The sequence below is a fragment of the Haliotis rufescens genome, unplaced genomic scaffold, assembly GCF_023055435.1.
Source record: "Haliotis rufescens isolate VD_foot unplaced genomic scaffold, xgHalRufe1.0.p SCAF_20, whole genome shotgun sequence".
Classification (NCBI taxonomy): Eukaryota; Metazoa; Mollusca; class Gastropoda; order Lepetellida; family Haliotidae; genus Haliotis; species Haliotis rufescens.
The window spans coordinates 16,613,168-16,640,589 of NW_025963891.1; the positions used below are offsets into that span (position 1 = coordinate 16,613,168).

The 27,422-nt window shown below is 42.7% G+C and overlaps 1 protein-coding gene across 1 annotated transcript; it reads right to left on the bottom strand.

The window, feature by feature from the left end:
- Positions 1–128: 128 nt before the first annotated feature.
- On the bottom strand, positions 129–25,444 carry LOC124133839 (cadherin-related family member 1-like). The gene is made up of 8 exons (XM_046498418.2): positions 24,923–25,444; positions 23,734–23,802; positions 20,230–20,402; positions 18,690–18,740; positions 18,476–18,565; positions 16,667–16,753; positions 5,479–5,598; positions 129–324 (listed from the first exon to the last, which is right to left on the bottom strand). Exons 1-8 carry the CDS (start codon positions 24,969–24,971, stop codon positions 274–276), a joined length of 690 nt encoding a protein of 229 aa, XP_046354374.2. The 5' UTR covers positions 24,972–25,444; the 3' UTR covers positions 129–273.
- Between the last annotated feature and the right edge of the window lie 1,978 nt (positions 25,445–27,422).

The following is a 27,422-nucleotide window of genomic DNA, read 5'->3' on the forward strand; positions in this document are numbered from 1 at the left end:
TAAAAGCGGCGTAAAACCATACTCACTCACTCACTCACTCACTCACTCACTCACTAGAGGTGTAGCATGTAGGCGAACAGGTTTAACATGAGTCGTATATGATATAATTACATACATTACAGACATAATTAGTTCACAATTCGGTTTATTGTTATCATTAGGTCATTCTGTTGATGCGCGACGACTACATAGAAATGTTTGTTCATGATAAAAACAGTTAATTTGGTTGATGTTTCGTGTCCTCACACAGCTCGATGTCGACGGTGGCCGGAGTCATACGACGGAGATCGTGACGTTAACCGCAGACTGCAGCCCGCCGCCGTCCTGAAAATAAATGTCAGCAAACATATGCTACGAGGTTTGAATGATAAGTTATAAGGCTCACTTTGAAGGATTTTACCTAAAGACATTAAAGTGACATATTTTTTTAACATAATCCCCTTTTACATTGATACACTCTTGCCAAAGATGTTGGAAGGATTTTATCCCAGTTTCGCAGCTTCTCTTGGCTGTCCAAAAGGTTCTTCATGTTTGGGGACAGATGGAAGTCTGGGGGAGCCCGATCAGGAGAATGAGGTGGGTGCTGAAGACGTTCAACGCCACATTCCTTGATTGTAGCCATGGGAGTGACTTATTTGTGTTCTGGCGCATTGTAGTGATGGAAGAGCACTTCTTTTCTCAGCTTCCGACATCTCTTAGTCTCACATCCCGCGATTGCCTCAAAATTGCATCTTTAATAACATCTTTTTGTAAATTTATAATTTAATTGCATAATTTCAATGTAAATATGTGTCGTAAATCTAACGGTATTGATGTTGGTAATGGTATCGATTGCGACAGAGGTGAAATTGAAGAATAATTCCACGTCATATTTAGAATTAACGAGTATTGGAGTTTAAAATCTACGCTTCTTATATTCTTGACAATGAAAGTAAATCTGACCTGTTCATGATTGTTACCAATTCACAAAATGTATATTTATCATTTCAGTGCTACTTTTGATATCAGTTTCAAGAAGATGCACTTGCTGTATATTGAACTGACAATACTCTTTGTTGTAGTGTCAATTGTACGTTAAGTCATATGGCCCATCATACTGAATAAATCTGTATGTCTGTTTATTGTCTGGCTTCATGAAAGATAGTTCACCATGATGACACCCTCGGCATCCCCGAACACGGGAGCCATAACTTTTCCAACTGACGGGGCAGTCTTTGCCTTCTTTGGAGGTGATGATGTCAAATTCTTCCACTGATTTGATTGATGACGACCCCAGGTTTCATCCATTGTCACAAATCGTTGCAAGAACCTTGCCGGGTCAGCTTCAAACAGAGCTGGAGTGTGCCTGGTGTGTTTATGATCAGCTGTCAGAAGCTTCGGAAGCTTTAGAGCTGATACTTTCTTCAATGCCAAAGTTTTTTTGTGATAATGGCATGTACAGTCTCATCGGAAATGCCTAGTGAACCAGCAAAATGACGTTCAATCACTCTCCGGTCGGTCATCACCATTTCCTGGATTCTCTGGATCATTTCTGGTGACGTGACAGGCCTTCCACGGGTGGCCCAGTCGTCTAAGGGGCCGCAATTCGCTGTGCAGAGTTGCGTCCCCTGGGCACGCCAGAAACCTATGATTGTTGGTTCGAATCCCGGTTCGCCCCGATTATGTTTCTAGGTTTGTCAGCACCATACCCGTGCTCGTGGGTTTCACCAAAGTGGTAAACGTCTAAGACCTGCATCTCTTGGGGCTTTCCTCCCACATTAAGCTGACACGCCGTGGTATGACTGGAATACTGTTAAAAGCGGCGTTAAACACAACTCACTCACTCACTTTATGGTGGCAAAGAAAGGGGCATTCTTCCCTAGTGTTGTACTCATATCTCCATGGATGGCTCTTGGTATTAGTCCTTTTTTCTGAAAGTGCTTGATCTCTGCATGCTACTCAAGTTTATTTCACTTACTTGTCATAGAGAAACAAGGTGTTCAGTTGACTAAAGATTTTGTGGATATACTTCTATGACATCATGAAATCCCTTGAATGCTATAATACCAGTGCGACACAGAGGCACGTGGATGTGGGCGAATTGCGAATGATCATCAATAACTTTATGATTCTGGTTGAATGGGTGCGTATCAGGATAAATAATGATATACTGATAATGGAACTCATAAAAAGGAAGTTGATTTTACTGAAAATCCCCAAAGCACTCTTAATGCGAAACTTTTCAGCAGTTCTGATTGATAAGCGCTTGCAGAGCAGCTTGTGTGTGCTTTGAGCATGCCCATGTGTGTATAGCGCAATATATATTATTAATATTATTATATTATATTTAAAAAAATTCAAAACGCGATCGTGTGATTTGACATAGTCATGAAGCAGCCATGCCAGTTCTTGTCCCTGATTCACAAAGCGATCGTCTCGCGTTATCTTTATGCTTTTTACGTTATGTGAGTTATAAACTTTAGGAGGCTTCAGGCGACTGGGCCCCAGGTTGTTTTGCTTAAGGTGATACACAAGATACCAACATTCTTATTGTCATCTATCAGTATTCTTCTTATGTATTGCATAACACACATCAGCTCCATGATCACTTTAAATACATGCCACGTGTATTTTCAGGCCAAGTGACAAACAGTGTATCACTTTCGTCCTTCTCCAGACCACCCAGCGTCCTTTTCCCAAGTTGATATTTCTGATGTAATGTAGGAACTGCTACATCGGGGGACTGCTACATCACGGGGACTGCTACATCGAGGGACTGCTACATCGGGGGGCTGCTACATCACGGGACTGCTACATCGGGGGGCTGCTACATCGGGGGACTGTTACATCACGGGACTGCTACATCGGGGGACTGCTACATCGGGGGACTGTTACATCACGGGACTGCTACATCCGGGGACTGCTACATCCGGAGACTGCTACATCGGGGGACTGCTACATCGGGGGACTGCTACATCGGGGGACTGCTACATCGGGGGACTGCTACATCGGGGGACTGTTACATCGGGGGACTGCTACATCACGGGGACTGCTACATCGGGGGACTGCTACATCACGGGGACTTCTACATCACGGGGACTGCTACATCACGGGACTGCTACATCACGGGGACTGCTACATCACGGGGACTGCTACAGCAGGGGACTGCTACATCACGGGGACTTCTACATCACGAGGACTGCTACATCAAGGGGACTGCTACATCGAGGGACTGCTACATCACGGGGACTGCTACATCACGGGGACTGCTACATCCGGGGACTGCTACATCGGGGGACTGCTACATCACGGGGACTGCTACACCGGGGGACTGCTACATCACGGGGACTGCTACATCACGGGGACTGCTACATCCGGGGACTGCTACATCACGGGGACTGCTACATAAGGGGGACTGCTACATCACGGGGAATGCTACATCACGGGGACTGCTACATCACGGGGAATGCTACATCACGGGGAATGCTACATCACGGGGAATGCTACATCACGGGGACTGCTACATCACGGGACTGCTACATCACGGGGTCTGCTACATCACGGGGACTGCTACATCACGGGGAATGCTACATCACGGGGACTGCTACATCACGGGGACTGCTACATCACGGGGACTGCTACATCACGGGGAATGCTACATCACGGGGAATGCTACATCAGGGGACTGCTACATCACGGGGTCTGCTACATCGCGGGGAATGCTACATCACGGGGACTGCTACATCGATGGACTGCTCAACGAGGGACTGCTACATCGAGGTATTACTACATGGGGGACTGCTACATCACGGGACTGCTACATCACGGGGAATGCTACATCACGGGGACTGCTACATCACGGGACTGCTACATCACGGGGACTGCTACATCCGGACACTGCTACATCACGGGGTCTGCTACATCGCGGGGAATGCTACATCACGGGGACTGCTACATCGATGGACTGCTCAACGAGGGACTGCTTTATCGGAGGACTGCTACATCACGGGGACTGCTACATCACGGGGAATGCTACATCACGGGACTGCTACATCACGGGGACTGCTACATCACGTGGACTGTTACATCGGAGGACTGCTACATCACGGGGACTGCTACATTGGGGTATTACTACATGGGGGGACTGCTACATCACGGGACTGCTACATCACGGGGAATGCTACATCACGGGGACTGCTACATCGCGGGGAATGCTACATCACGGGGAATGCTACATCACGGGACTACTACATGGGGGGACTGCTACATCGGGGTCTGCTACATCACGGGGACTGCTACATCGGAGGACTGCTACATCACGGGGACTGCTACATCGGGGTATTACTACATGGGGGGACTTCTACATCGGAGGACTGCTACATCGGGGGACTGCTACATCACGGGGACTGCTACATCGGAGGACTGCTACATCACGGGGTCTGCTACATCACGGGGTCTGCTACATCACGGGGTCTGCTACATCACGGGGAATGCTACATCACGGGACTGCTACATGGGGGGACTGCTACATCGGGGGACTGCTACATCACGGGGACTGCTACATCGGAGGACTGCTACATCACGGGGACTGCTACATCGGGGTATTACTACATGGGGGGACTGCTACATCGGAGGACTGCTACATCGGGGGACTGCTACATCACGGGGACTGCTACATCGGAGGACTGCTACATCGGGGGTCTGCTACATCGGGGGACTGCTACATCACGGGACTGCTGCATCACGGGTCTGCTATATCGGGAGATTGCTGCATCGGGGTATTACTACATCAGGGGACTGCTACATCGGGGGATTGCTACATCACGAAGACGGCTACATCGGAGGACTGCTACATTACGGGGACTGTTATATCAAACTCCAAATTATTAACTTTATCTTAACCTTTATCTATCTGGTACAGTGGATAGAACGTATGGCTGCAGCTTGAGAGCGGAAGATCGGAGGTTGGATCTCCGATCGCGCAAAGACGTATATACAATATGTCTTTGGATCGCGTCATACCAAAAGACGGTAATAGATGGTACGTGTTACCCTGCCTGACACTCGGAACTAAGAAGATAAAACAAGGACTGGTCGGCTCGGAGTCAGTATACAGTGTCCGGGCGGGCAAGCAATACAAAACCGGCATTAGTCCGGAATAGTACAAGCGGCCACACCCAAACACGCAAGCACGTCGCTATATAATTGCTATAATACCCGGTCCCGTTCCACAAAGCGACCGAAGCGCTACGACTGTCGTAAGTCTGTGTTAAAGTATGTGAGTTACAATTGTCTCCGTGCTGCGATGGCTTTGTGGGAACCCTGAACCCAATGTCACCTTACCTCCTCACCTAGGTTATCTAAACAAAGTGACCATAATGCCTCTGAGGAAGGGGTCCCGCACTGACCACCCCAAACACACACACACCCAACCCTACTCCACCCCACCTCCCCGACTCATCTCAGCCTGACCCTGGCACGGTCTGCAAATATACTCACTGTTGCTACCACCACCAAATGGAGATCTCGTCCTTTTTGTGTGACTAAAGGCATTTTTAGAGATATCAGGCCAGTGTAGAGATTCACGTCGAATGCTTGATAGGCAAACAGCTCTTTGGTCTGTCAATGCGAAATAAAGAAATACATGTATACAAAATAACAACCCTTGGCATACTATGCACAAATACACCAATCCTCAACCACATGAATACACGTCATGATACAGGGAATATGGCTAAAAAGAGAATACAGTAAACCACGGTTATAACGAACACGCTTATAACGAGCTGACGGATATAACGAACTTACGTTTTTGGTCCCGACTATTTGCTGTAGTTATGCTGTATATATGCTTATAACGAACTACGGTTATAACGAACTAAAATTCGTAGTCCCTTTGAGTTCGTTATATCCGTAGTTTACGTATAGGATATAAACCGATTCCGCGGGCTATCCGTGAAAATAATGCAGTCCGGCAAAGGAAAAGCCCGCGGGGCGTAGGCGAAGGAGAAGGTTTATATCTGACTTATAAACCGACAGATATGAAGATGCTTTTTCGTTTACATGACATAACTTTAATTCTGAAATTTCAATTGTAGCACTCGAAAGTTCGAGAATCCCGTGGGCAGAGGGATTTTCGGAGAAAAGAACAACCTCTTGTAACAATGGTCATGCATCACTGGAGGTTTATAATGTATGTATAATCCCTGAAACGTGCAGGGAATATAATGTCTAATTACTCGGGGAATAAACATAATCCCTAAAACTTTAAGGTATTATACATTTTCCCTGATTCAAAAAGTGTTTTAGACATATTCACTGAAACTACTTTTATATTGTTTACATGTAGGTCATTAATTTTGTGATAACAGAGATAGAAATGTTGTCATTTTCACTTTGATGTCCACTGAAAGATGTAACAATAATAATAACAACTAATCATTGAAGTGTCAATATTACAAATTAATGTAAAATGAGTTTATGAAGAAAACTGGATTAGTAACAATGCGGGTGGTTAAAAGATGAAAAAGACATTCGTCAACAAAGACAGCTGTAAATCACTTTCATACGAAGGTTTATCAGTTATGGATGTTGATTTTGTGAAACGTTCTCTGATTGGACTATCGATGTGTGCGATAGTCCAATCATATTTAGCACGGGAAAGTGGGCTTGATGTGGCAAGGGTGGAAACAAGACTTTGGCTTGTGGACGCTCTTGCCTCGGGAAGATGGACCCTGACATGACTCTACAAGTTGAATTGCGTCCCCTTGACCCAAGGTCACATTCGAATGGTGTAAAAAGTGAAAATGTGTAGAAAGGTCAAGTCCTTGGAACGTCTTAGATGGTGGTTTGGTAACATTTTTTTCAACATCTTCACTCATCTCAACCACCATCAGTTTTGCTGACCACCGATAGTTGACAAGCAGACTTGTTTCAGATTTTGTGTCATCCCTGAGCTTTCTTCCGGAGTGACAAATCTTCCCTGTGGGGCGGCGATGCGTGGATACTAAGGTGCGAGACACGTGAAGACCTGGGGTAGAATAAGTCTTCAGCAACCCATGCGTGCCGTAAAAAGCGACTATGCTTGTCGTAAGAGGCGACTAACGGGATCGGGTGGTCAGGCTCGCTGTATTGGTTGATGCATGTCATTGTATCCCAATTGCGTAGATCGATGCTCATGATGTCAATCACTTGATTGTCTGGTCCAGAGTCGATTAATTTACAGACCGCTGTCATATAGCTGGAATATTGCTGAGTGCGGCGTTAAACAACAAACAGACTGAGGCGAAAACCAGCCGTTCCCCTGCGTGCTACGTTTACACCTGATCACGCTATGTATGCACAGTGCAGACTGTAGACAAGGGATGTGAATGCCAAGCAAACAAACACATACTGGTATTTTATAAATGCTTCAGGACATAGTTTTTTCACGATATATAACAGCGGAACCGTTAAACTCAGATCTTGTACTCCCGATTCGATGTGGTTTACGCGTAAGGCGGACAATCCCTCACGTAGAGAGACAATAGACCATATTTTGATTTCAGTCCCAGCAATTTTTGTCCTTCAGAGGTCACCTTACTGTCCAAGAGCATGTGTTTCGCACGCGGGTGGTAGCTTAGTGTGGACCACGAAGACAGAAGTCAGGGCTTGAGCTTGAAAAGACAGCAGCCATGTTTATTGTAGATGGATGAAAAACAGTCCACAAAGTACATAATAGTGAAAACGTGACAAACGCACTGGGACCAAGCTGCTAATGGTCCCGGTGCGGGGGCCCGCTCTGTCACACACAGGCAGGAAGTCGGACGTGGTCGTTGTGAGGCAACGGCCTTGTCCGACGCCACGACTAGCCGCACAATCCGTCCGCTTCTGTTGATGGTCTGGGTCGTCTCCCTCAGTGATCATGTCAGTCAGGTTTTGTAGGAGTGAGTGTGAGTGAGTGAGTTGGGTTTAACGCCGCTTTTAACATTATTCCAGTTATATCACGGCGTGTCAGCTTAATGTGGGAGGAAAGCCCGAAGTGATGCAGGTCTCAGACGTTTACCACATCGGTGAAACCCACGAGCACGGGTATGGTGCTGACAAACCTAGAAACATAATCGGGGCGAACCGGGATTCGAACCCGTTTTGTAGGAGGAGGTATGACATCATGTGATGCATGGTCAGTGACCAAGTTACAGGAGGTGTTAACTGACATTTATAGATAACGCTGGAGATTAAGGGCCTGGAGAGAGCTTACGATTAGAGGGGATACGCCGAATGTTTGCTGTATAAATTAAACAGACAATGGAGACACACAATCTTTAGAAAGTCGCTTGCACTATAACATTACTGTGAACTACTTTTAGTGTGAACGACTGAGTTTTCTGAAGTTGGGAAAAGTGATATTTTCACTGCAGCGAACATAACAATTGATATTTCACCGAACTGAACTTAACACTTTGACGGAACCATTGTCATACAAGAGTTACCTCCCCCAAATCGTCTCCCTTTATCGTAAGTGTCCGGCCTATACACAAACTGTTGACGTCCGTTATTCTTCAGTTCCTCATTAACAAGGCTACAGAGGCTCTGATGAATCACATTGCCTTTTTAAAGTACTGTACGCCAGCAACAGATATTTTACGTCTGTTTCCTAAGGTTCATGGAAAGTATGTTTGAAACATAAAAATGTTGATAAATGTTGTTTTAAGTTCCTTTTTTCGGTTTATAAGTTTGATAAAACACACGCACGCACGCACGCACGCACGCACGCACGCACGCACGCACACACACACACACACACTCTGGTTTAATGATATTAAAAACCCTTATCCTTGGGATAAACCTCGGGTCTAACACCTAACACCCCTCACACCCCTTGGTTTAAACATTCGGGCGTGCTTTATCCTACACACAAGACACTGCAGAGAGAATATTCTCCCTGCAGTGTTTTTTTGTTTATATATATATATATATATATAAAAGCACAGTAAAGTTCTAACTCTCAGGCACAATATAGTAATAATTAAATAAGTGGAGTAAGATTGAACACAGTTTTAATTGGCTAGCGCTTTCAACTCGTACCACGTACGAGTCTCATCAGGCCATAAGTGAATAACGGACATGAAGTAGTGTCATGTCAACTAATTTAATTATTACTATATATATGTGTGTGTGTGTGTATATATATATATATATATATATATATATATATATATATATATATATATATATATATATATATATATATATATATATATTGTAAGGGTAGTCAGTCAGATATGGTAATAAGATATTTTAATAGTGCTTTATTGTTTCTTCTCATTAGTGGTGAGTATTGTTTTTAGCTCCCTTGGGGTATGGAGCGAGTACCATGCTTTCCGGTGAGAAAGGCCTATGTTTATCCGCATTCCGTCAAGATGTTTTACGGATTTCAGGGAATTGGACAACTGTGAGTTCTCTATATTAGAAATTCTGTAAAATAAACATCATGAATACTCAGTTTCTCCGTTCAGAGTTTTCGAAAACATTATAGTAAAACATCGATTGAGTGGAAAGAACGTGTACCGGGAGTAAGTTGAATTTCAATAGTGTCAGCATGGATTTGAATATTGACAATATGAACAATTGTGATGATGATTTAAGTAGCCGTGCGGCTAAACCTACACAAGAATACACTGATTATAAGATTGAACTATGTGTCAAACGTTTAAAATCTGCACTATCTGCATGGCGTCGGCAGGCGAGTAGTGTCATGAAGTTAGTATCTGACAGTGTGGACATATCTGAACTGCGTTCAATTCGTGATTGTTTAGAAGACCGTATGGCAATTGTGTGTAGTGAACATGGAAAACTTACTGAATTCAATTATTCTGATGAACATTTGCTTGCAAAATTTGACGAGATTGAATCAAAACATTTTGATTTAATTAAATCCGTGAGTGATAAACTGTGTGAACTTGAATTTGGTTTGAGTGAACGGAAATTCGCTGACAGCAAATCATGTAAATCTGTAAAGACTAAGTCATCAAAAATGTCTAATGTGTCAAAACTGTATGAGACCAAAATTGCTGCTACAGCCGAAGCTGCAGCATTAAAGACTAAATTGAAATTTCTTGAAGTTGAAAATCAAAAGAGAGCTGAGCTTGAAAGGTGTCAAACTGAAATGAAATTATCTATGGCTATGGCACAATTAGAAGCTGTAGAGAAATTAGAAAGTGAAGTGAATGAGGATTCTGTTCATTCTCCTGCTTTATGTCCGGATGGAAAAAACATGTTTGTACCAGATTATATTGACTCAGTTCAGGTTGAGAATCTGACACAAAGTGAAATTAAAGCTCCACATGAGTCATGTGTCAAAAGTGACATTGTGAATGTAGACATAGAATCTGTTCCGATTAAAAACGTTCAAGACTCGCAAAATGTTCTGTTCAGTCAAAACTCTCAGAATGAAGATTTAATCAAGGCCTTAGCAAATCAGATAAACATTGGGCGTTTACCTCCACCAGAGCCAGGAACTTTCTCTGGGGACCCTCTAATGTACCCAAAATGGAAAAGTGCATTCAATGTCCTCATAGGGAGGCGAGGTATTCCTGAAGGTGAAAAAATCTATTATTTGCAACGCTATCTTGACGGACAAGCCAAAGAGGCTGTCGAGGGATTTTTTCTTTTATCGTCAGAGAATGCATTCAGTGAGGCGATCAAATTGCTTGATGAACGTTTTGGAAACCATTTCATTATTGGAGGTGCGTTTCGTGACCGTCTAGATTCATGGCCGAAACTACCAGCAAGGGATGGTAATGCATTACGTAAGTTTGCAGACTTTCTCAGACAGTGTGAAACAGCAATGTCAAGCGTCAGATCACTAGACATCCTAAATGATGAACGTGAAAATCGTAAGCTTATTCAGAAGCTACCTGATTGGCTCCTCAATTGTTGGAGACGTAAAGTCGCCGAATATAGGGAACAGACATCAGAATTTCCTAAATTCTCAAGATTTGTGACTTTCATTGCTAAGGAAGCAGAAATAATGTGTGATCCTGTCACTTCTTTTCCCTTGGAATTGAAACATGAGAACAAGTCCCGGAACACTCGTGCATCGTCACAGCATCAGACAGCTAAACGACCACATGGTACAGTGTTTGACATAAATCTGAGAGATTCATCTCTAAGCACTGTCACAGGTAAATTAGACAAGAAATCAAATGTGAAATTTGAAACTTGCCTTTTCTGTAAAGGTCAACACAAGCTTGATGATTGTGAGACATTGTTGTCTAAACCTTTGATTGAAAGAAAACAGTTCTTCATAGACAGTCAAGTGTGCTTTGGATGTCTCAAGCCAGGACATCTTTCAAAGTTTTGTCAGAACAGGCTAACATGTAAGACATGCTCACGTCTTCATGCTACTATGTTACATGGTGATCTCCCTAAACCTTCTGAGGGGACAAAGCTGAAAGGTATTAGCCATCTCAGTAATGGAAGCAATTCTGTGGATAAGTGCTCCATGATTTTACCCATGTGGGTATCTCATTCCGATAATCCGTCAAATGAACTGTTGACATATGCATTGCTGGATACCCAATCCGATGCGACTTTTGTGTTAAAAGACTTGTGCAACAAACTCGGTGTCACAGGTACACCAGTTAATCTGTTGCTCTCTACAATGACTTCAGCAAATGCACATGTCAGAAGCGAGAAGGTCAGAGGTCTTCAAGTTCGAGGAATGGACAATGTGTTCAGGATTGCTCTCCCTGGAACATATTCAAGGGATGTGATACCAGCCAATAAGGACCATATTCCGACCCCCGACAAAGTGCAAGCATTGTCACACTTACGACAACTGTGTGATGTATTGAAGCCAACATACGATGTTGACATCGGTCTATTGATAGGCTATAATTGCCCACAAGCACTCATACCTCGTGAGGTTATCGCACCAGTTCAGGAAGGTCAGCCATTTGGACAACGTACCGACCTGGGATGGGGTGTTGTCGGTATCATTGATCAATCACAAATTGAGAACTCCAATTCAATTGGCATCAGTCACAGAGTGATGTCATGTGAAATTCCGCTCAAGCTACGTCCGCCGTCCGAAGTTCATCTATCTCAAAGAACATCTGTGAAGGAGCAGTTTGTTCCAAATGATGTGATCCGCATGTTCTCTGTAGACTTTAATGAGAATGACTACAATGCTTCCAACATCTCTCATGATGATAGGATATTCATGAAACAGATGGAAGAAGGCATTCATGTAGCAGAAGGACATTATGAAATGCCGCTTCCGTTCAAGGTTGGAACTCCAGAGCTTCCAGATAACAAGAGGATGGCATTTCAAAGACTTGATGGACTAAAATCACGTTTCCGTAGAAATCCAAAGTTCCACAGTGACTACTCCGCCTTTATAAATGCCATGATTAAAGGTGGACATGCAGAGGAAGTTCCTGTAGGTGAATTACATGCATGTAACAGATGGTATATTCCGCATCATGGGGTATATCACCCTAAGAAGCCAAATAAAATCAGAGTGGTTTTCGACTGTAGTGCCAGATATAATGGCAAGTGCTTAAATGACTGTCTCCTGAAAGGACCCGACTTAACCAATAATCTGTTAGGCATGCTCTGCAGATTTAGGCTTGAACCTGTTGCGTTGATGTGTGATGTGAAACAAATGTTTCACCAGTTCTTTGTCAACAAGGAACACAGGGACTATCTAAGGTTCCTTTGGTGGAGAAATGGGAACGTTGAGGATCAAGTTGTCGAATTCCGAATGAAAGTGCATCTTTTCGGTGCTGTGTCAAGCCCAGGCTGTGCCAACTTTGCACTAAAGCAAACAGTGACAGACCATGTGACAGACATAAGTTCAGCCACAGCACAGTTCATCAAGAACGACTTCTATGTCGACGACGGATTGTGTTCTGTTCCTACACCCTGTGATGCAGTGACACTCATTAATGAAAGCAGAAGTGTATGTGCAATGAAAGGCCTTCATTTGCATAAGTTCATCTCCAACTCTAAGGAGGTCATGTCAGCTATACCGCCTGAGGATCATGTAAGTGGTGTTCAGGACGTTGAGATTGATTGTGACGCCTTGCCAACAGAAAGAGCTTTAGGAGTACAGTGGTGTGCAGAATCGGACTGTTTCATGTTTCAGATACAACTTGACAGTCACCAGGACAAAGTTGTCACAAGACGCACAATATTGTCAATGGTTAGTTCCATCTTTGATCCAATTGGACTACTAGCCCCAGTTATTCTCCGAGGTAAAGCGATTCTTCAGGAGTTGTGTAAGGATCAGTATGATTGGGACACTCCGGTATCTGATGGTATCCTCAAGGCATGGAATGCTTGGAAAACAGACTTGAAATCACTTCATGATTTGAGAATTCCAAGATGTGTGAAACCACATGACTTTGGGAATGTTGTTGCAACAGAATTGCAACACTTCTCTGACGCAAGTATGACCGGTTATGGACAGTGCTCCTACCTCCGATTAATGAATGAACATGAACAGGTACATTGTTCTCTGATAATGGGTAAGGCACGGGTTGCGCCAATCAAATCCGTCCCAATTCCGAGATTGGAACTAACCGCTGCACTTACATCAGTCAAAGTTGGACAATTCCTCACTCATGAATTAGATCTCGGCGAAGTGCAAAACTTCTACTGGACTGACAGTCGAATAGTGTTGGGCTACATCTCAAATGACTCTCGCAGATTTCATGTGTACGTAGCCAATCGTATCCAACAGATCAGAGACAAAACGTCACCTAAACAGTGGCATCATGTAAGTTCATCTGACAACCCTGCTGATTGTGCATCCAAAGGGTTAACCGTCAACAAACTGTTGACATCCAAGTGGTTAAGTGGCCCAGACTTCCTTTGGGAAAAGGAGATTCCATCACCAAACTCTACTTCCGAATACTTCGTGGCAGCTGATGACCCTGAAATGAAAGGAAAGAAATCTGTGGTACTTGCCTGTGAGACAGATGAGAACAGCCCTCCGTACTCAATACTTCAGCGCTTGGAATATTTCTCCGACTGGTTCCGTGCCAAGCGTGCTGTTGCTCACTGTCTGAATCTGAAACGAAAGCTTCGGAAAAGTAAACAAAGAGATTGTGAATCAGTAGCTGGTTCAGTGCAAGTCAAAGATATTGAACAAGCAGAGATTGTAATCTTAAAGTTGGTTCAGGAAGAAGCATTCGGCGAAGAACTGAAAGTGCTTCAGTCCTTGAATCAAACAGGAACATTCAAGAACGAGAAGGCAACTGTACGCAACACATTTCTGAAATCAGTCAGTGCCTTGTATCGTCTGGATCCATTCCTGGACAGCAATGGGATCTTACGTGCTGGAGGACGGTTAAAACGTGCTCAGATTAGTGAAAACCTTAAGCACCCTGTTATCTTGCCAAAGAAGCACCACATAACAACACTTGTTATCCGCCATTGCCATGAACAAGTTCATCATCAGGGAAAAGGTCTAACACTCAATCAGATCAGATCAAGTGGATACTGGATCATAGGTTGTAGCTCAGGTGTGTCCTACTACATTTTGAAATGTGTTTCGTGTAGGAAACTCAGGAGCAAGGCTCAAGTCCAGAAGATGTCAAATCTTCACATTGATAGGACAGAAGAAGCTCCTCCATTTTCATTCTGTGCAGTAGACTGTTTCGGACCCTTTTATATAAAGGAAGGGAGAAAGGAGTTAAAGTGATTCGGTGTTCTGTTCACATGCCTGTGTTGCCGAGCAATACACATAGAGACTGTTGTGTCAATGAGTACAGACTCATTTATCAACGCCCTAAGACGCTTTATGTCAGTGCGTGGTCCGATCCGTCAACTACGATGCGATCAAGGTACTAACTTTGTAGGGGCAAAGAACGAACTGTATGGTGTTCTAACAAATCTTGATCAAAGAGAATTGAGACAATTCCTATTGCAGAGAGACTGTGATTTCTTTGAGTTCAAGTTTAACCCACCATGTGCAAGCCATATGGGTGGTGTCTGGGAGAGGCAGATTAGAACTGCAAGAAACGTCATATCTGCTTTACTTCATGACTTTGGATCACAGTTGGATGATGAATCCCTCCGTACTGTGATGTGTGAAACTGCTGCCATTGTAAACAGCAGACCCTTGACTGTTGACACTCTGTGTGATCCGTCCTCTCCAGAACCTCTGACACCAAATAACCTTCTTACCATGAAGTCTAAGGTAATCCTTCTGCCACCTGGAACATTCATTAAGGAGGACATGTATTCCAGGAAGCGATGGCGCAGAGTTCAATACATTGCTAATGAATTCTGGAGTCGTTGGAGGAAAGAGTATCTGCAAAGTCTTCAGTTGCGGCAGAAGTGGACTGCCCCATGTAGAAATCTTTCTGTAAACGACATCGTGATAATCAAGGACGACAATATTCGAAGGAATCATTGGAAACTTGGACGCATCTCAGAAGTGTACCTTAGTGAAGATAGTCTAGTCAGAACTGTGAAAGTAGACTGTGGTGAATCAAACTTTGTGAGACCAGTTCACAAACTTGTGCTTCTCTTAGAAAAAGAGAACTAACTGTGTTCAAATGTGTGTAAATTCATGTTCCGAACCGTGCTAAATTCATTTTCGGGTTCATTGAACTTTGTGAGTGATGATTCCGAATCCGATCCGAACTATTGAACTTTGTGAGTGATGATTCCGAATCCGATCCGAACTATAAACTTTGTGAGTGATGATTCCGAATCCGATCCGAACTATAAACTTTGTCACATTGATGTGTAATTTCATGTTTATTATTTTGTATGATTATGTGTTTTGACAAAAAGCATTAACCTTTGTTTATTGTCAGGGTATGACACTTGCCTATCTGCACTTGCAATACTGTATTGTTAGCCAAACCATTGTGTTTATATGTATACCACATCAGCATTTCTCATTGTTTAATGTAAATTAGGTTAATTCTAATTTCGGGGGGAGTGTAACGGTAGTCAGTCAGATATGGTAATAAGATATTTTAATAGCGCTTTATTGTTTCTTCTCATTAGTGGTGAGTATTGTTTTTAGCTCCCTTGGGGTATGGAGCGAGTACCATGCTTTCCGGTGAGAAAGGCCTATGTTTATCCGCATTCCGTCAAGATGTTTTACGGATTTCAGGGAATTGGACAACTGTGAGTTCTCTATATTAGAAATTCTGTAAAATAAACATCATGACTACTCAGTTTCTCCGTTCAGAGTTTTCGAAAACATTATATATATATATGTATATATTTATATATATATATTAAACTACGGTTATAATGAACTCAAAGGGACTACTAATTTTAGTTCGTTATAACCGTAGTTCGTTATAAGCATAAATACAGCATAACCGGGACCAAAAACGTAAGTTCGTTATATCCGTCAGTTCGTTATAAGCGTGTTCGTTATAACCGTGGTTTACTGTATACGATAAACAACGACCACGGATCGATTATTTCTTATATGAGATATCAACAAAATGTACAGCCTCCTTAAGGATGGTGATAAACCGTACAAACTTTTAATAAAACAAAAAACATTTACCCGTATTCAATAATGACTCCCTGAATAGAATCCGTCCTCGGCCATGTCGGACAAGTCTATTTTATGAACACATTCTGCATTGATTACAGCACAGCCGGTTTATGTTTTATGTGATCAGGTCCTTACAACGAAAAGAAAAATATTGATGATGTTGCTTACATTCATTGTGTACTGCACGATCCCGCCGTACGACATGTCGGGGTCGATAGCCGTGGTAATGGCGACGATGACGCCTACAGCGGCGGTCTGCAACAACAACGACACCATCTCCATTATCTGCCACACAGCTGTATATCAGTAGTATGAGTAATGGGACTGTAGAAGTAGTAGTAGTAGTAGTAGTAGTAGTAGTAGCAGTAACAGTAGTAGTAGCAGCAGCAGTAGCAGTAGTAGTAGTAGTAGTAGCAGCAGCAGCAGTAGCAGTAGTAGTATCAGTAGTAGTAGTAGTAGCAGCAGTAGCAGCAGTAGTAGTAGCAGCAGTAGTAGTAGTAGCAGCAGTAGTAGTAGCAGCAGCAGTAACAGTGGTACTAATAGTAGTAGTAGCATCAGCAGTAGTAGTAGTAGCAGCAGCAGCAGTAACAGTAGTAGTAGTAGTAGTAGCAGCAGTAGTAGTAGTAGTAGTAGTAGCAGCAGCAGCAGCAGCAGCAGCAGCAGCAGCAGCAGCAGCAGTAGTAGTAGTAGTAGTAGTAGTAGTAGTAGTAGTAGTAGTAGTAGCAGCAGCAGTAGTAGCAGTAGTTGCTGTTGTTGTGTAGTAGCAGCAGTAGTAATCGTAGCTGTTTGTTGTTTAACGCCGCACTCAGCAATATTCCAGCTGTATGTCGGCGGTCTGTAAATAATCGAGTCTGGACCAGAAATCCAGTGATTGACATCATTAGCATCTATCCACGCAATTGGGATACGATGAAGTGCACCAACCAAGTCAGCAAGCCCGACCACCCAATACTGTTAGTCGCCTCTTCCGACAAGTATAGTCGCCTCTCAAGACAAGCATGGGTTGCTGAAGACCCTTTCTACCCCGGATCTTCACGGGTAGTGGTCAAAAAGTGCGGAGTCGTCAAAAATGAAAGGGATGAAAAGCAAATGCGATATCTTGAATGGACTTTGTAAGATGTGACGAATCGTCACATGGCGCAGGTCTGTGGCAGAGATACTATTTGCTGGCCGCTAGGAACAGTGAGTGAGGGCGTTAAACTTTAACGTCGCATCGGCATGTTTTCAGCCATAGAGCGACGGGGTATGGTGCTGACAGACCTAGAAACATAATCAGGGCGAATCATAGGTTTTTGACGTGCCCATGGGACGCAACTCTGCACAGCGAATTACGACTGGGCAGCAGTTGTGGTACTGAGGTGAGGTGAAATGGGGTTTAACGTCGCGTCCAAGATAATTGCGCTTATAAAGCGACGTGCATGTACGTGTGTGTGTTTGTGTGGCTGCTTGTACTAGCCCGGACTGATGCCGATTTATAGTGCTAGCTCACTGAGATACCATGCCGCAGTTTAACACGAATACCCCACTCAGACACAGTATACTGACTCCGAGCCGACCAATCCTTGTTTTAGCCCTTTAATGCCGAGCGACAGACAGAGTAACAACAAGTACCATCTTTTAACGTCTTTTGGTATGACGCAGCCGGGGATCGAACCCCGGACCTTACGCTCTCCGGGCGGACGCTCTACCACTAGACCACGGAGGCGGTCAGTTGTGGTAGTAGTAGTAGTAGTAGTAGTAGTAGTAGTAGTAGTAGTAGTAGTAGTAGTAGTAGTAGTAGTAGTAGTAGCAGCAGCAGCAGTGGTAGAAGTAGCAGCAGGAGTAGCAGTAGTAGTAGTTCTTGTTGAAGTAGCAGTAGTTATACTAGTAGCAGTAGCAGCAGTAGTAATCATAGCTTTTGTTTGTTTGTTTGTTTGTTTGTCAGAAGTATTAGTTTCAATAGTAGTAGTTATTTTCTTAATGTAACTCTACACCTACCGAGGGTATCCTGGCAGCGTACGACTTCTGCGTGAACTGAGGGGCGTTGTCGTTGACGTCGTCGATGTTGAGAGTCACTGTCCCTGTAGTCTGCAACGAAAATACTGACAAGAAGGCGGGACCAACTGCACGACAATATCCAGTCTGATTTGCATTTCAATACGAACTCGTGTTTTGCGTTCTTAGGCTAAAAGGGCTTTCCAAATATACCTACCGAGGTTTCCCCGTCGGTTGCCACGAACACCAGTTTCCGTGTCGGGGACGCCTGTTGCAACATAGACAGGAGGCCGAGTAAACCACTAGGCATTATACAGGAAACAATCATGAAAATTAAGTCGGTGTTACAAGATGATACATCCTCATGAGAAAACTGAATATTGCATGATACAGATTGTGTCATTTCCATACGAGATTGGACCGCCTCCGTGGTTTTGTGGTAGAGCGTCCAACCGGAGAGCACAAGGTCCGGGGTTCGATCCCCGGTTGCGTCATACCAAAAGACGTTAAAATATGGTACTTGTTGTTACCCTGTCTGGCGCTCGGCATTAAGGGGCTAAAACAAGGACTGGTCGGCTCGGAGTGGGGTATTCATGTCACACTGCGGCATGGTATCTCAGTAGACTTGCACTATAAATCGGCATCAGTCCGAACTAGTACAAGCAGCCACACACATACACACGTGTGCATGCACGTCGCTATATAAGTGCAATAATCTTGGACGCGACGCTAAACCCCATTTCACCTCACCTCACACGAGATGGAAACAGAAAAGTGTACCCAAAACAGATTTTACGAGTGCTTTTTCTATTTAGAACATTTTATCAATGGGAGGGTTTCGGTCCGGCATTTGCAGTTAGCACAATTAATACCGCAGGGAGCATTAATACCGTTAGCACAATTAATACCGCAGGGAGCATTAATACCGTTAGCACAATTAATACCGTAGGAAGCAACGTATCATCAATCACTTGTGTATGGCTTGACGTGCGAAGCCCTTTATGTATAACTGAGCTACCCAACTGCCATTGAGCGTGGAGAAAGAGTGATAGTTCTTTAACAAATAGGGCGGTCGGGTAGCCTAGTGGTTAAAGCGTTCGCTCGTCACGCCGAAGACCCGGGTTCGATTCCTGACATGGGTACAATGTGTGAAGCCCATTTCTGGTGACCCCCGCCGTGATATTGCTGGAATATTGCTAAAAGCGGCGTAAAACGATACTCACTCACTCACTCACTCTTTTACAAAATTCCATTCACAAAGTGAATGCTCATGATGCTACATTATTACCCCGTCAATGGATCAGTGTGCACTTGATTCTCATTCTCCGCTCCTTGGGGAGTATACAAACGAAGGTGCTTGCGAAGCGCTAAAAGGTTAACGGTCACCATCTGGTACCCAGAATCATATTTCGAACAAATTCAAATTATTGCCTATTTAAAGGAGTCCCACGCGTGCTTCCGTGTGGGGCGGGACCGAAGACCTAGAATCTTCCAGGAATCAAGATCACGATCACCCATGAAACTACTCTCCGCCACCAACATACGTACGTTGCTTAACTGCACCTGATTTATGACCTTTGCGGATTAATTACGTTTGTGCTATGCACAAATGCACGCGGTATTTGTGGGTGCATGACATATATGTCATGCTATCCTGTAGGTACATGATCTATATGTCATGCTATCCCGTGGGTGCATGAACTATATTTCATGTCAAAAGCGCCTTCTCCGACAGCGAGGCCGGGATGACAACCTACGTAGTCCCTGTCGAGTATAGTGTTGAGGATGATGTCGGCGGTCTTCCCGTGGTTCGGCATGTCGGTCATCGGGCCCAGCCTCACCAATTCCGCAGTAGCATCGTCGGTGATGTTCAACACAAGGTCCTCGGGCCCATCCGGATCTACCGCCGTCAGCTTTCCTATGACGGTCCCTGACAAGAAAACACGGACTTCATTGGGTATTTACATGTACCGTCTTATTATACGAATCAAGTTTCTACCATTAATGTTAGCCGCGAATAGCTGGACTTAAAGCAACATTTACCCGCTAAATATACCATTAATGTTGCACCTTATAATATATAAATAGACCCCTATATCCATGTATCGGTATGTATTCATAAAAAAATCTTACGAAACAATACTTTACGGTGAATCGGTAAAGAAATTGACATGGATAGACCTTTGTGCAAGTTGTCTTTGTCGGGAATTATTTTTCGAAAAATATTATGTATTAAAAATATATTAAATTCACAGTGATGATCACCATTTACAAACGCTTAGGCACGACTGGTTAAAGTTGCCGGTCAAGACGGTGGATTCTGAAATCGTGTCAAGTCCCTCTTTCTGATTTGTCAGTCATAATGGTTTGATTGACAGGTGCGTTACGTTAATCGCATCGTTTAGTCGCCTTTCACTCGGTTAGCTTGATAGGGGAATACAGGAGAAATATTCTGTCTGGAGGATATCTTTTCGGCCACAGTAAGCAATATTTAGCTTTATTATGCCTCAAAGTCAGATCGACCAATCAGAGAGCAGAACTACTGACCCCACATGATGAGACCATATGCCGACAGTAACAGCCATTTTGGATCTTCCAACACCCACCTCACATATTTCACATGAAAAATCTGGTATGAAAATCGTTATTCGACACGGTTTTGTGTTTTAATATAATTAATGTTGATGTGCATGGACGTTAATGTTGTTTTGTGGATCACGTTCGTGACTTTAAAGGGGCACTGATCCAAAGCAATTCCCCGGGACTAGTTGTTGCCTTTTTTACTGTTTTTCCCCTGTGAGTACCCGGATGTATAGCAGAAATCTAGACTAGTTCGCGACCTCTGCTGTGCCATTCGTAAGCGCATTAGTCACTGTTATGGGTAGTAATAAGAGCGTATGGTCACATTGACCAACAAAATGAAATACAGTTTTCGAGATAATAAGGCAATGTAGGTATCTTTGTGGGTAACATCGGTAATGGTGACGAAGTTTTGATAAGTCACTTGCTTGGTAATTTTGCGATTTTCGTTAACACTATTTTGACTTGCAACACAAAGTAAATATTTCACCTGAGCATTGCTTTTTTTATAGTGTGTATATTTCTTTACTGTCAAAATGTGTAACATTTTCAAATTTATTAAACGCCTAAATATTCAGTTATTTTACAAAGTGACTGAAAAACATTTCCATCTGTATTATTATGATAACGAATTTCAAACATTTTGATGTTTAATGTCATCACCAAGAGACTGAAAATGTTACGTTGAAAAGTACATTTCTATGTTGTTTGGCTTCTAAATCCTACATAATAATCTGTTGTGGCGTTTGTAGGCCCTTTTGATCGTCTTAATCAATTTAAGTCAATCTAGACAGATTTTTCAGTCAAAATGACTGAAATATTTACACATTTTATAAATTGCCTGAGAGAATCACATTTTACAAATTGACGGTAATATATACACGCTTACAAAGGAAAAGACTTATGAAAACAACATCTATCGCGCATTGAAGAATTTCCCAACCAAGACATAGAGGAACAAGAACGAATCGGTTCAATGCTACAGCAAATGAAGGAAAACAAAATGCAAATACCATAATTACAACCTACCAAATTTATGTGTATAATTTTAGGCCGCTTCCTTGTTCGAGGAATGTATCCGTGAATATCCACACAAAGGAACAATATCTCACTCATCTGCAGCTGTACAAAGAAACTTATTCGATGTCACGTGTCTCTGTAACAATCAAATACTTTAAAAGATATATATCGTTTCGGGATATTATAACCCGTGTTCGTTTCTCAACTGATCACTTAGATTGTTTCAGGTGTTTCACATAGGTGTCAAGTCTCAAGGGTCGGCTGAGAAAGCCTACGTGACAACTATTTTCATAACGTCCACGGTTCCTAAAAAATCCATTGAGTGATAGATAACAATGAGCAATCAATCAACGTATTATCAGTTAACCCTTTAAACAAAGTATGTTGTCTTTACATCGGCACTTCACGCCATGATATGAGTGTATTCCCTTTGTTTTAGTAAACCTAGACATGTAAACACTCACTTTTGACATATCCACTGTGCAAGATAACAGTGATTAATCAATCAACGTATTTTCTGTTAATCCTTTGATGACTACGAACGATCCGTTGATTTACAAAAAAAGTAAATCAACTGATCATTCACCTCTTGCTGGGCTGCCACGTGCATATTACACAACACACATTTCACCTCACTTCAAACCTGGATTTAGATTGAATAATTACCCCAGACACAATAAATGCCAAATGGGAACCTTTGTACCTGTAATAAATTCATTAACTGAGCATCAAGTGAATGACGACAAATACACAAGTGTAGGGTTATACCAGAAAACGTGGATGGCAACAAGGGAGTAGTAATCGTATTATCGACGCAATCCGAAAACCGAAAATGCTTTCACTGCATGGATACTTTTTATTATTATTAAACTATAACCATCTGGGGTATTTCCAAATGATGACATCCGATGAGCTCCGCCGTTCTTTTTGTCTGTTTGTTTAGGCTGAAGAAATTAATTAATATGCGACCTTTGTCGAAATCTTTATAGATCATAGTTAACGCATCAGTGTTCAAAAATGCGTAAAACAAATATTGCCTCCAACCTCTAAGTTTATTTAGCTGTCCTTGCAGACGGTAGCCCAGTCTCTGGTCACGCTCAGTTGCGTTGCGCATCATCCGGGTACTCACGGGGGAAAAACAATAACAAAGGCAACAACCAGTACGGGGAATTGCGTTAGATCAGTGCCCCTTTAACAATGATGAAGTTAAATTTATCAACAAGGTATGGCCCCTGAGGTTTGAAGAGTAGTCTCCCTTTGACCCTTAACGTCTTAGGTTGTAAGTGTTAATTTTTAAGTTCTGACATGACAAGTGCAACAAAGATACCAAATATTGTAAACTTTTCGGCATAATAAATTCGTTATGGTGTCTTTAGTTGCCGTATACGGTGCCATATTAGGTTAGCAGAAAAAATATTGGCTATAACCTTGCCCAATATTTTTCTGCTAATCTAATATGACACCCTATATGGCAACTAAAGACACCATAACCAAAAATTTCATGGCGAGCTACAAAGAAACGCATCTGGACGGAAGCTATATGTGAGTGGTAGAAGCACCGATCAACACGCAAGAAGACCCCCAGGAGACCCCCAGGAGACCCCCTGAATCCAGACTGAGGCACCAGGGTTAAATGGCCACATTACCATTGTACCACTCACCTATCGCGGTGTCTTCACGCACTATCATGAATCTCCCACTGCGAAACACTGGGGCGTTGTTGCAGATTGCTGAGATGAAACGGAAATGCAGGAATTTGTTCTATAAACAACTGATTCAAAATAAAATTTTATTGACAATCAACAAGATTGCAAAAACGCTCCAGAATTTACTCGATCCTGCCTTTTTTTTCAAAAGTATAGAATGATAAGTATGTTAAATCAATACATGCAATCAACTATACTCATCGCCAAAATAAACGCGAACCATAGAAACATATAAAGAAGTATGTACGTTAAGAAGAGATGTTTCCAGTGTGTACCACTTAATGACAAAACAAACAATCAGTCAAGTGTTACCACAGTGTCTGTATTCTTATTACAATATGCTGTACGTGATTTCCAAACTTTACACGCTAATCCTGCATGAGACAAATGGTGCATCTCGTTTCATGGATCTGTGACGTCACATGTGATGCGTTCATGAGCGTCGGTTCACACAACATAACAGTATATTCGTTTGTGCATTGAACCAATCTGATGTCTCTTGAATATAGGTAATTCTTCATATAATAACCAACAAGTATGGTATTCGCGTTTCTTTTGTCGGTGAGTATATTTACAACAAACAATTAGGCGCAAAATCATGAATTAGTTTAATCCATTTGTTGACAGAATATAATTATGTACAGCTATAAAAATGGAAAACGTTGACAGTGTCAGCTGTCTCTTTATCACATCAATCTCAAAATTTCATAAGATTAGGATATATTACCATTCACTAATGTCACTACAGAAATCGACCCGTGAAGATCCGGGGTAGAATAGGTTTTCAGCAACCCATGCTTGCCGTAAAAGGCGACTATGCTAGTCGTAAGAGTCAACTAACGGGATCGGGTGATCAGGCTCGCTGACTTGGTTGATGCATGTCATCGATCACAATTACTTTGATCGATGCTCATGATGTAAATCACTGGATTGTCTGGTCCAGACTCGATTATTTACAAACCGCCGTCATATAGCTGGAATATTGCTGAATGCGGCGTTAAACAACAAACAAACATAATTATTTCGTAAAGATAAACATGATGTGACCCTGCACTAAATTAATATCAATATCATACCATTTACAGATTTGTCTATCACGATCAAGGAATAATTTATAATGTGTGGCAAAATACCATATCCTTACCTAGCGCAATGATGACAGAAAAAAGCGTCGAAACCAACACCAGCGTCATGTTGCCTGACTGTCAACACACCGACTCGCCACGAAACACAGACAGCTATACGTTCAAGTGAAGCTGTTTTCAATGTACGCTTGTGTCATATTATATATACAGCTCGCATCGGGTGTATCCGTCAGTATAGTTTTTCTCCCTGCATTGGTTGACAGGGTAGACGAGATTAGATCATTCCTGTTCCACCTTTGGTTGTTGTTTACAGAGAGATTGCTGATGTCAATACACGCCCAAACGAGGTGTGAAGGGTTCCTTAATATTCACACGTGTCTGGGCACCGTTCCCCAAAGCGATCTTAGCGTTACGACTATCGTAAGCCAGTGTTAAAGTATGGGACTTACGATCACCTTAGCGCTAAGATGGCTTTGTGGAACGGGGCCCAGAAGGCGAGGGTTCCAAAGAAACTTCGAAACGAGGGTCCCCGCTTCACAAAGCGATCGTAGCGCTAAGACGATCGTAACTCCTATACTTTAACATAGACTTACGACTGTCGCAGCGCTACATGATAGCTTTGTGGGAAAGGGCCCTGAGGGCGTCACGTGTGTGGAGATTACACTTATCTATTAACAGTGATGATACAGTGTATATTAACATAAGTTTTAAAGTTGTATGTCCTGCAGACTATTCCCATTTAGATCCAATAACAAGTGTCGCGAATGAGAAAAAAGGAAAGAGAAAACAGGGAACAGTATTGAATCCGAAGTTATCTTTTCTCACCTGGAAAATGTGGGGCAAATTATCCTCATGAGGCGCCATATTGTTCTTATTGTTACTGTGAATAAATTATGAAGTCGAATTAGATAAAAAGAGACTCGAGACTAGTTCCACGTGTTTATTTCTCTGTTTGTTTGTTGTTTAACGTGATTGGGATACGATGACATGCATCAACCAAGTCAGCGAGTCTGATCACCCGATCCCGTTAGTCGCCTCTTACGACAAGCATAGTCGTCTTTTACGCTGGTTTGGTGGGTTTGTTGTTTAACGCCGCACTCAGGATTATTCCAGCTATATGACGGCGATCTGTAAATAATCGAGTCTGGACCACACAATCCAGTGATTGACATCATGAGCATCGATCCACGCAATTGGGATACGATGACATGCATCAACCAAGTCAGCGAGCCTGACCACCCGATCCCATTAGGCGCCTCTTACGACAAGCATAGTCGCCTTTTACGGCAAGCATGGGTTGCTGAAGACCTATTCTACCCCGGATCTTCTCGGGTTAGTTCCATATATGGAAGGAATAACTCCATTATAGATACCCTGGGAAGAGCGATAATTTTTGCAACACAAAAAACGATAGATGATTTCGCGGAGAAGCTGCGAGGATACTAGCATCTTTAAACCAGTTGCAATTTAAGATACAACGAAAGAAAAGATAACTGATTTTCTTTTCACATTAACGCTTCAGTGTTAGTTAGGCTGCTCCTACATAAATGTAAATTGAAATTAAATTCGTTTTAATTATTTCTAAAAATAACGTCAGACGTAATTAAAAGCTTATTAAAGTGGAAGAAATGTTTGTCATCCTGGGTGGTGGCGTGTGACTAATGTGGTATTCTGACATACATGATGGTGATTAATCGTCTTACGGGGGATTACGAGTCGCGAAATTCCTCCACCTCCAGAGGCGATATCTCATTCAAAGACGTTGTCTAAGTGGTAGGGAATGAACACAACATAGCATCTTCAGATGAGGCAGGGTTTATTGGTGACAGACATAGTATTACGTTGTTAGTGTTACATATATGTTGTACCCGTGAAGATCCGGGGTAGAATAGGTCTTCAGAAATCCATGCTTGCCGTAAAAGGAGACTATAGATCTACTGTCGTAAGGGGCGACTAACGGGATTGTGTGGTCAGGCTCGCTGACTTGGTTGATGATGCATGTCATCGTATCCTAATTGCGTGGATCGATTCTCATGGTGTTCATCACTGGATTGCCTGGTCCAGACTCGATTATTTACAGACCGCCGTCATATAGCAGGAATATTGCTGAGTGCGCCGTTAAATAACAAACAAACAGACAAACAAACAAATGTCTGTTGTTCTTGTTTGGTTCGTTAATTATTATTTTTGTGTGAATTGTATCGAGGTAGATATGTGAGATAATTGAACAATCGGTAAATGTGTATACAGGAATATGTCAAGATGAACTGTAAACGGGGCTCATGTCACATATTTTTTAACCTAATCGGCGGTAATAAATGGTGCATTAAAAATTTGGATTCCTGTACGAAATCCCAAATTCCTGTAACCTTTTCACTGATTCTTCTGAAACAGATTAGGTTTATTATGACAGATGAAAAAACTAATCGCAGCTGCTATACAATCTTATCACACGAAACGTTATTACTAAAAAAATGTTACTCCAACAGTCCAACCAAGAGCCTGTACTCTAACACAACGCTTTTCCTGTGCAAGGAGCTTGCGTTGTTGTCATGTGAT

Excerpts from the sequence above, each read along its gene's own strand:
- LOC124133839 (XM_046498418.2), bottom strand. The coding sequence starts at position 24,971 with ATGACGCTGGTGTTGGTTTCGACGCTTTTTTCTGTCATCATTGCGCTA. Across the intron at positions 16,754-18,475 it reads ACGCTGCCAGGATACCCTCG|ACCGCCGCTGTAGGCGTCAT; the intron begins GTAGGTGTAGAG and ends TTGTTGTTGCAG. Across the intron at positions 5,599-16,666 it reads TCGTGCAGTACACAATGAAT|ACCAAAGAGCTGTTTGCCTA; the intron begins GTAAGCAACATC and ends TCGCATTGACAG.